The sequence below is a fragment of the Palaemon carinicauda genome, chromosome 3 (genome assembly GCF_036898095.1).
Source record: "Palaemon carinicauda isolate YSFRI2023 chromosome 3, ASM3689809v2, whole genome shotgun sequence".
In the NCBI taxonomy this organism is placed as follows: domain Eukaryota; kingdom Metazoa; phylum Arthropoda; class Malacostraca; order Decapoda; family Palaemonidae; genus Palaemon; species Palaemon carinicauda.
The window spans coordinates 54,786,043-54,797,397 of NC_090727.1; the positions used below are offsets into that span (position 1 = coordinate 54,786,043).

An 11,355-nucleotide genomic window follows, 5' to 3' on the forward strand; every position below is an offset into this window, starting at 1 on the left:
ATATATATGTATATATATACATATATATATGTATATATAAGTATATATATACTATATATATATATTTATATACAGTATATATATATATATATATATACTATATATATATATATTTATATACAGTATACATATATATATATATATATAGTATATATATGTATAGATATATGTATATATAAAGAGAGAGAGAGAGAGAGAGAGAGAGAGAGAGAGTTGTGGAGCGGTGTGATGGCATATATGTATTTGATTATGAATGTTATTTCAATCTCTATCAGAGTTTGGTTACCTTAACGTGATGTAAGGGTCGGTGCATCGACATGATCAGGAAAGCTGTACCAGTTAGGACTACCCATACTAGGTTGGTTTGTTGTGCACAATCAGACAAATATATCCCAAGACCAATCTTCAGCGTGGTGATGAAAACTGACTAAACCCCAGACTTGAATTCACATATCTGAGGCCTTTGCTTTGCAGTAGTCTAAAAACGGCTGTATTTGTTGTTGGTGGTGTTGTTGTTGTTGTTGTTGTTGTTATTGTTTTTGTTGATGTTGTTGTTGTTGTTGTTGTTGTAATTTAAGTGCAGAAAACATTCCATAATATTCTTTTAAATGGTCAGCGAGGTGATGAAAACTGACCAAACCCTAGACATGAGTTCACATATCTGAGGCCTTTGCTTTGCAGTAGTCTAAAAACGGCTACATTTGTTGTTGTTGTTGTTATTGTTGTTCTTGTTATTGTTATTGTTGTTGTTGTTTTGTTGTAATTTGAGTGCAAAAAACAATCCATAACAATTATTGTAAATAGCGAGCATCCATAATATTCTTTTGAATAGCATACACTTACATTTGATATTTCACTTCAACTGGTAAAACCGCATCATAATTCCCGTGAACTAAATACCCTATTAAGACAATCCGAGTAATGACAGGCTGGACTGATAAAAGTTGGCCGGATGCCAATCAAAATTACGACCGAATCAGAGTCACTGTTTAATATTCAACAATTTCAGTTTTTTAATCCTATGTCTATAAAAGATGAAAAGTTGATTATTTCCTTGGCAGTGGTTTCTCAATCTCGAATAGAGAGTATTATTTTATCTAATTTTCTTCTTCTTGTTTTGTTAAAGTATTTGTAGTTTATATAGGAAATATTTATTTTAATGTTGCTACTGTTCTTAAAATATTTTATTTTTTATTGATTCCTTTCCTCACTGGGCTATTTTCCCTGTTTGGGGTCCCTGGGCTTATAGCATTCTGCTCTTCCAGCTAGGGTTGTAGCTTATCAATTGATAATAATAATAATAATAATAATAATAATAATAATAATAATAATAATAACAAATTATTTCTAGGTATTTGTGTATTTGTTTCGAAAAGGCATCAGTCTTGAAATGATTAAATGTAAATATACATTTAAACTATGTTTATCATTATCATCATCATCATCATCATCTCCTCCTACGCCTATTGACGCAAAGGGCCTCGGTTAGATTTCGCCAGTCGTCTTTACCCTGAGCTTTTAAATCAATACTTCTCCAATTATCATCTCCTACTTTATGCTTCATAGTCCTCAACCATGTAGGTCTGGGTCTTCCAACTCTTCTTGTGCCTTGTGGAGCCCAGTTAAAGGTGTGGTGAACTAATCTCTCTTAGGGAGTAGGAGATTATATTAAAAAAAAATTAAAAAATTCTGTTATTGATATAAAAATAGACAGTACATTTTATTTCATTATCTGTTCTATAGTATAAAACATTGAAATATGTCTTGATAACAAATGGAGTGTAATTATCACAAGAGAAAAAAATAGGATAATTAAAATTTGTCTTGATAACAAATGGAATGTAATTATCACAGGAGAACTAAATAAAATAATTAAAATACGTCTTGATAACTAATGTAGTTTAGTTATCACAAGTAAACAAAATAAAATAATTCTAAATGGGCCTTGACAACAAAGGATGTGCAATTATTACAAGAGAACAAAATAAAATAATTAAAATGTGTCTTGAGAACCAATGGAGTGTAATTATCACAAGAGAACAAAATAAAAGAATTCAAATGTGTTGATAACAAATGGAGTGTAATTATCACAAACGAACAAAATAAAATAATTCAAATGTTACCTTTTAGAAATCCAGGAAGAAGCAAACGTAAAATCTGACTACATTACGTAAACGATTTTATGCAAATGAAATGCTCGCATTCTTTCAGCTTTGGTTTCCGCATAAAGATGAATTTATTCAATTTCATCTCTCTCTCTCTCTCTCTCTCTCTCTCTCTCTCTCTCTATATATATATATATATATATATTTATATATTTATATATATAGATATAAATATATATATATATATATATATATACATATATGTGTGTGTAAAATGTGTGTGTAAAAATCACAAGAGCTAGCACGTGATGAGCATAGAATGTGCATTATATTACACACACACACGCACACACACACATATATATATATATATATATATATGTGTGTGTGTGTGTGTATTTCAAGAACAGTAACATTAAAATAAACATTTCCTATATAAACTATAAAAACTTTAACGAAACAAGCGGAAAAAACATAAGCTAGAATAATATAACCGAGTATACTTTCAAGCAAGAGAAGGCATAGTAAACCAAAATTTCTTTCTTTACTTAAAGAAATTTGAGGCGAAAGTATGTCACGACAGCTCGCATAATTTAATTCGATTAATGATTATACTTAATTGATTAACCCACTTTCTAAATAAAACGGACCAGGAAAACGTTACTTCATTATGCTTAATTATCGTTTATTTGAACGTTCAATAATCCTGGACGTTTCTGACTGAAATTGTAATAACCACATGAAATAAAACGTTTACGTGAAAGGTATTTCGTAATACCTTCAACGTTTGATACACCTAAAGCTGAACTCCATTTCTAAAGTAAGTTTTTTGTAATGTATAATTTTGCAAAAACGAAAGCGCTTAATTTTAGATAACAGTTTCATTATTATTATTATTATTATTATTATTATTATTATTATTATTATTATTATTATTATTATTATTATTATTATTATTATTATATATATATATATATATATATATATATATATATATATATATATATATATATACATATATATTATGATAATAATAATAATTATTATTATTATTATTATTATTATTATTATTATTATTATTATCATTATTATTATTTTTATCATCATCATTATTATTATCATTATTATTATTATTATTGTTAGCTAAGCTACAACACTAGTTGCAAAAGCAAGCAACTATAAGCCGAAGGGCTCCAACAGGGAAAATAGCCCAGTGAGGAAAGGAAATAAGGAGTCTATAAGTCTACTTGCTGAGTCATCAGCAGCCATTTTCTGGCCCTCCCTGGTCTTAGATTGGGTGCAGAGACGTCTTTGGCGCTGATCATATGGATATTTTCCCTGTTGGAGCCCCTGGGCTTATAGCATCCAGCTTTTCCAACTAGGATTGGAGCTTAGCAAGTATTAGTAATAATAATAATAATAATAATAATAATAATAATAATAATAATAATAATAATCTATCTATTACTTTGCTTCCACTTTAATCATCTTGATTCTTATTTGGAATTCACTTAACAGCATCCCTTCTGAGTACCATTAAATGAATTAAAAGCAGGGAGAGAGAGAGAGAGAGAGAGAGAGAGAGAGAGAGAGAGAGGGGGTCAAAGGCACTATGTGATATTCTATGCAAGCGTTAAGTGTCATTACTTAAATTACATTTCATATCTCTATGAAGGGTAGTATAAATATTTATATATACATGCTTATATATATATATATATATATGTATGTCTGTGTGTAAATTTATATTATGTATATTCATTTGTATATATATATATATATATATATATGTACGTATATATATATGAAATATATATATATATATATATATGTGTGTGTATCATATATATATATATACTATATACATGAATTTATATTATGCATATATATATATATATATATATACTGTACATACATACACACACATATATGGATATATGCATATATAGATATATATTTAAGTATATATGTGTATATATATATATATATACATATACATACACACACATATATATGTATACATATGTATATATATATATATATATATACACATCTCATCACCTTTAAACAATACTCATGAAATCTATCTATAGCATTCATTCAAGGAATGGCTATGTACTGACGTAAATAATTAGCAAACAATCATTTGTTTGAGTTATTTCAAGCAGAGCAAACTCCGGATAAATTGAAGACCTTCTTAAATTGCTTTTCTTAATTACATTCGTAAAGAGAGAGAGAGAGAGAGAGAGAGAGAGAGAGAGAGAGAGAGAGAGAGAGAGCTGATTACGGGATAATTAATAAACATGAAAAGTACACTTGCTAATTCTATCTTCAGTCCCAATCTGAGTTCTGAAATGAACTGGCAAATCGAGAATATATTCACCTTAGATGGAAATTAGTCTTCTTCGCTTCACTGTGCCAGGCTGTCAAAAGCAAGGAGCTTTGATGAAAGTATACCATAATGAGAAGAAATTTACCAATTATCGTCTGAGGTGCTCTAAGGGTTCCTGGCTCTAAGATGGTTTCTGTATATCTATTCTGGAGATTGAGTCTTGTTTAGTTTAGTAACAGAGAGTTTACTATTAAAGTTATTCAATCGACAATGATAAACTGCTCGACATTTCACTGAGCTACCTGTATGATATTCAAGGTTATTCTTGTTTAGTTTAGTAGCAGAGAGTTTACCATTAAAGTTATTCAATCGACAATGATAAACTGCTCGACATTTTACTGAGCTACCTGTATGATATTCAAGGTTATTCTTGTTTAGTTTAGTAGCAGAGAGTTTACCATTAAAGTTATTCAATCGACAATGATAAACTGCTCGACATTTCACTGAGCTACCTGTATGATATTCAAGGTTATTCTTGTTTAGTTTAGTAGCAGAGAGTTTACCATTAAAGTTATTCAATCGACAATGATAAACTGCTCGACATTTCACTGAGCTACCTGTATGATATTCAAGGTTATTCTTTGTAGAATTATTTAAACAAATGTAAAATAAGTCATGCTGTTCATGACGTATGGGATGGTCCTAAATCGAGGTGCAATCATAAACTGTATAAAAAGCCATAAACAATTTATTTATACATAATACATACATAATATTTATACATGACTTGAAAGTAGAACTTCATGACTAAAATGACAGTAAATTTAGGCAGTAAATTCATCGTGGGTAAAGGCTGGAGAGGACCTCTACTCCAGAAGCTGAAAACAAAAATAACAGCCATATATAGAACCAAACAAAATTTATACAAATTTAACACAAACTGTTAATGACTGGCTATAACAAATTAATAATACTCAATATTATATATGGCTCAATAAACTTTTTCTAAACAGCAATGAAAATAAGCTAATATAAAGACCACCCTTACCTCCACCCTGTGCGAGTCTCGGCCGTGAACTAAAACTGTGAACAGAATGACAGCGAAAGGCGAGACAAGACAAAAATGAAAATCGGAACCAAACTATCATGGGAACCACCCACTAGTTTTAACCAGTATTAAATTTACCCGACAAAAGTTTTATTCTATAATTTAACAAAGTTTTATTTTAAAGATTAAAATACAAGTAAATATTTTACATTAAAGTTTTATTCTATAATTTAACAAAGTTTTATTTTAAAGATTAAAATACAAGTAAATATTTTACATTCTTCCACCCCAAGATAATTTTCAGGGAAAATTTTTAACCTACGTGGGATTGCGGGACAATGCATCAGCTAGAACATTGGCAGCTCCTTTAATATGAGTTATTTGAAACTGGTACTCTTGAAGAAGGAGACTCCAGCGCATCAGTCTTGCATTATGAGCTTTGATATTTCTCAGATAAGTTAAAGGACGATGGTCAGTCTCTAAAAAGAATGATCTTCCATATAGGTACTGTTGGAACTTTCTCACAGACCAAACAATTGCTAAGGTTTCTTTTTCAATGACTGAATACTTAAATTCTGACGTTTGCAACTTACGACTAGCGTAAGCAATAGGAAATGGTATACCCTCGGAATCGTATTGCAACAGTGCACCACCTATTCCATGATCACTTACATCTGTTCTCAGACCAAATGGCTTACTAAGGTCTGGTAATTGCAAAATAGGAGCATGTGTTAACTTTGCTTTCAACATCTCAAATGCTTCTCTCGCCTTAGAATTCCAGCTGATTATATCAGGTTGATTTTTTTTTAAATAATCAGACAGAGGAGCAGAGATACTTCCAAATTGTGGAATAAATCTTCTATAGAAAGAAACAGACCCTAAAAATGATCGTAATTGCCGTTTCTTGCTTGGAAAAGGCATATCCACAATTGCGTGTACTTTATCTGGTAATGGTTGCAGAGAGTTCCTACCAATCTGGTATCCCAAATAGTGAATTACCTCGTAACCAAAACGACACTTAGAGGGACCACAAGTTAAATTCCAACTGCGAAGTCTGGCAAACACTTTCTCGAGGGCCACCAAGTGTTCAGGCCATGAGCTAGAGTGAACAAAAATGTTATCAAAATAAAAACTAACGTGGTCTAAATTTTTCAACACTTGGCGCATCAGACGGTTATATGTACTACAGGCAGTACTTAATCCAAATGGCATTCTTTTGAATTGAAATAATCCCCTATTAGTACTGAATGCTGTATATTTCCGGCAGGATTCTTCCATTGGAACCTGGTAATAAGCTTTAGCAAGATCAATTTCCGACAAATATTTGCAGTTTGAAAATTTGTCTAAGTTCTCATCTATAGTAGGAATAGGTTCACAATCAAACACTGTTGCAGCATTTAACTGCCTAAAATCTATACACATCCGATAACTGGCATCAGATTTTTTTACAAGCACAACCGGTGAACAATAGTTAGATATAGATGCTTCAATTATATCAAGCTCCAACAATTTATCAACTTCACGGTTGAATACCTCTCTTAAGTGATAAGGAACAGCGTAAGGCTTTCTCTTGACAGGCTCAGTGGTAGTTAACTGTATGGAATGACTAAAGTTTTTAACACAACCAGGTATATCACTAAGAACATCCTTATAGCTGTCTAACAAAATGGATAACTCTGCCTTTTGTTCTGTAGTTAGATAAGGATTCACATCAGGTTCAGTCCCAGACTCTGTATCTAACACTGGCAAAGGAGAATCTGTACATTGAGTAACTACAGCAACCTGTACCAAATCCAGAGGTCCCATTAAAACCTTCTGTTCAAAGGGGGTAACCTCATCAAACACTTGCAAATTGTTAATAGTGGCCCTACGGTAATATTTTTTTAACATATTTACATGGAAAACTTTATGTTTATTCCTTACTTCTATAATATAATCAACCTGACCTTTCTTGCCAATTACCTTATATGGACCCTGCCACTGAGATAAGAGCTTATTAGTGTCGGAAGGTAACAGTAACAGAACCTCATCACCGATAACAAATTTTCTATCAGATGTTTTCAGATCATAATAAGTTTTATATTTGCTAAAATTAACCTTGGCATTCTGGAGTGCGATCAGTGCTGTTTCCTCTAACCTATCACGCAGATCCAACACATACTCATAAGAATTCCTAATTTCTTCATTAAGGTCCTGATTAGTAAACAACTCTTTCAATATGGATAAAAGACCTCTCACATTTCGTCCATAAATCAGTTCAAAAGGAGAAAATCCTAAAGTATTGTTAGGGATTTCTCTAACAGCAAATAAGGCACACGGAAGGTATCTGTGCCAACAGCGAGGATAATCTGAACAAATCTTTTTAATTATACTTTTCAATACCCCATTAAAACGCTCACAATACCCATTAGCCTGTGGATGGTATGGTGATGTAAAAATTGGCTTTATATTAAGTAACTTATGCACTTCTTCCATCACTGAAGAAACAAACTGACGTCCTCTATCTGATAGAACCTCTTTTGGGATACCTATACGTGTAAAGATACTTAATAGGGCTTCAGCACAAGAAATAGAATCTATTCTCTTTAGAGGGATAGCCTCAGGGTAACGGGTAGCACAATCAACTAATGTCAAAATAAACCTATGACCGTCCTCAGAAGGGGGTGACAAAGGCCCAACTATATCAACTGCGACCTTTGCAAAAGGTTCGGTTATTATAGGTACTGTTTGAAGTGGTGCCTTCTTGACACGACCTTGGGAAGTAGTTCTTTGACATATATCACATGATCTACAATAGCGCAGGATATCAGCTGTAGCACCTGGCCAAAAGTACAATGCAAACACTTTGTCTTTAGTTTTACAGTTACTAAAATGTCCAGCCAACAACGAATCGTGAGCCATTTTCATAATTAATTCCCTGAACTTTCGTGGTACCACTAGAACTTTTACTCCTAACATCACCCTATTGTTACTCTGTATACACTTCCTATAAAGGAAACCTTTGTCAATAATGTACTGGTAAACATTTCCCTTGGATATTTCAGTAATATATTTATCAAGCTTCTCACGAATGCTCTGCAAAGAAGGGCAATTCATTTGCTCTTGCTTAAAATCCGACACACTCACGTTTAAGTCACCAAGAACCTTAGATTTATTTGTAATCAGGGGAGCAGGACGAGTACTATCGGCTTTTACTTGACCTCTGGTCATAACAGATTGGCAGGTAGAGATATCATGATCCTCCACTTGTCCTATAAGCACACCACAAAACTTAATGGGTGCCTTTACCACTTCAGTCCATCCCGTAAAATAATCACAAGCAATATGACACTTAACCACAGGGAATTTATCAGTTCTACCCAAATAATCACTAACTGACGCAAATTTGGTGTGTTCATCAAAAGGTATGGATGGTAATAACTGTTCCGACACAACTATACAAGTACACCCAGTATCACGTACCATGGTCGAGATATTAGCACCATTTACCTTGCAATTTTCAAATTTCAAAGAGCCACATACAGTAGAATCAAAAACAAAATTAACTTTATGGGGAACGACATTACCAACTCCGGAATCATCACTCGTATGATCAGAACTAGTTATAACATTATGAATCATAGGATTCTCTTTCCTTATCAAAGATTTATTCTGAGGACACTGTGGTCTTATATGACCTTCTAAACCGCAACCATGACAAACTATTTTCCTTTTTACTTTAGTAATATTTGGCTGTACGACTGAATGATCAGAATTCTTTAATGAATTAGTGTTATTGACTACAGACTTCCTCGAACTACTTTTAGACAATTTGGTATACAAGTTATGAGCAGCCGCATAAGTATCTGCCTCGTTAATCAATTCATCAAAAGTATGCCACTTTCTATCTTTAAGGGTACTGCGCAACTCGGGAGTTACTGAAGCTAATAATTGGTCACACAATATGAAATCCGATAAAGATTCATAACTATTATTTACCTTCGATGTTTCCAACCAATGATTCAGGAGTCTACGTAAAGTAAAGCCAAACTGTCGAAAAGTCTGATGGGGGGAAATACGAGCATGCCGAAATTCAGTTCTATAATAATCAGAGTTCATATAATAAGCATTCAACAACTCTTTCTTCAAATCAGAATAAGTGCCAGTGGCTTCGGAAGGAAGCGTTATATAAACCTCCCTTAGCTTGCCTTGTAATAACGGTAACAGTCTAATTACACCATCAGCTTCTAAATCCCATCCATTTGCTTCGCAAATTCTCTCAAAATATGAGAGAAAAACACTAAAATCATCACCCTCTTTAAAACTAAGCAATTTTATTTCATCAGAAGAAAGTCTGGGACAAGTGCTAGACACATTAGTGGGAGCTACAGCTCTCTTCGCAAGCATGTCTATTTCATGCTGCCGGTCTTTACTTCTCTCTTCTAATTTTCTAAGTTCTAACTCTCGTTCAGCTTCGAGCTTTTTATACTCACGCTCTTGTGCTCGCTCTTCTCTCTCAATATTTTGTTGATGAGTGATAAACTTTACCGCATCATCACCAGCTAAACCAAGATCCGTAGCAAGTTCTCTTAGTTTTAATAAACTAGACATGGTAATAGGCAATAATTAACAAAAAAATAAAATAAAAAAAAATGAGTTCACAAAAGAAAAATAGACCGCAACGTTATAGTGGACTTAGCTCAATATAGTGAGCCCTGGGTTTAAGGCAGGCAATAATACTTATGTCATTACATAATAAACACGAACCTAGCCTTGTTCCTTAAACCAGGATAAGTAACAATAGTGCTTAGTATAACGACAATACACAACAATTTTCGCAACACAAGGCCAGTCTCCCACACGACCTCAATGGCACAGTAATGAAAGCACCCATAAAACTTAGGACCCCACACCTGACACCAAATGTAGAATTATTTAAACAAATGTAAAATAAGTCATGCTGTTCATGACGTATGGGATGGTCCTAAATCGAGGTGCAATCATAAACTGTATAAAAAGCCATAAACAATTTATTTATACATAATACATACATAATATTTATACATGACTTGAAAGTAGAACTTCATGACTAAAATGACAGTAAATTTAGGCAGTAAATTCATCGTGGGTAAAGGCTGGAGAGGACCTCTACTCCAGAAGCTGAAAACAAAAATAACAGCCATATATAGAACCAAACAAAATTTATACAAATTTAACACAAACTGTTAATGACTGGCTATAACAAATTAATAATACTCAATATTATATATGGCTCAATAAACTTTTTCTAAACAGCAATGAAAATAAGCTAATATAAAGACCACCCTTACCTCCACCCTGTGCGAGTCTCGGCCGTGAACTAAAACTGTGAACAGAATGACAGCGAAAGGCGAGACAAGACAAAAATGAAAATCGGAACCAAACTATCATGGGAACCACCCACTAGTTTTAACCAGTATTAAATTTACCCGACAAAAGTTTTATTCTATAATTTAACAAAGTTTTATTTTAAAGATTAAAATACAAGTAAATATTTTACATTAAAGTTTTATTCTATAATTTAACAAAGTTTTATTTTAAAGATTAAAATACAAGTAAATATTTTACATTCTTGTTTAGTTTAGTAGCAGAGAGTTTACCATTAAAGTTATTCAATCGACAATGATAAACTGCTCGACATTTCACTGAACTACCTGTATGATATTCAAGGTTATTCTTGTTTAGTTTAGTAGCAGAGAGTTTACCATTAAAAGTATTCAATCGACAATGATAAACTGCTCGACATTTCACTGAGCTACCTGTATGATATTCAAGGTTATTCTTGTTTAGTTTAGTAGCAGAGAGTTTACCATTAAAGTTATTCAATCGACAATGATAAACTGCTCGACATT

At 32.5% G+C, this 11,355-nt stretch overlaps 1 protein-coding gene across 1 annotated transcript; it reads right to left on the minus strand.

The window, feature by feature from the left end:
- Positions 1 to 5,803: 5,803 nt before the first annotated feature.
- Positions 5,804 to 10,075, minus strand: LOC137631972 (uncharacterized). The gene has a single exon (XM_068363960.1). It carries the CDS (start codon positions 10,073 to 10,075, stop codon positions 5,804 to 5,806), a length of 4,272 nt encoding a protein of 1,423 aa, XP_068220061.1.
- Positions 10,076 to 11,355: the final 1,280 nt, after the last annotated feature.

Excerpts from the sequence above, each read along its gene's own strand:
- LOC137631972 (XM_068363960.1), bottom strand. The coding sequence starts at position 10,075 with ATGTCTAGTTTATTAAAACTAAGAGAACTTGCTACGGATCTTGGTTTA.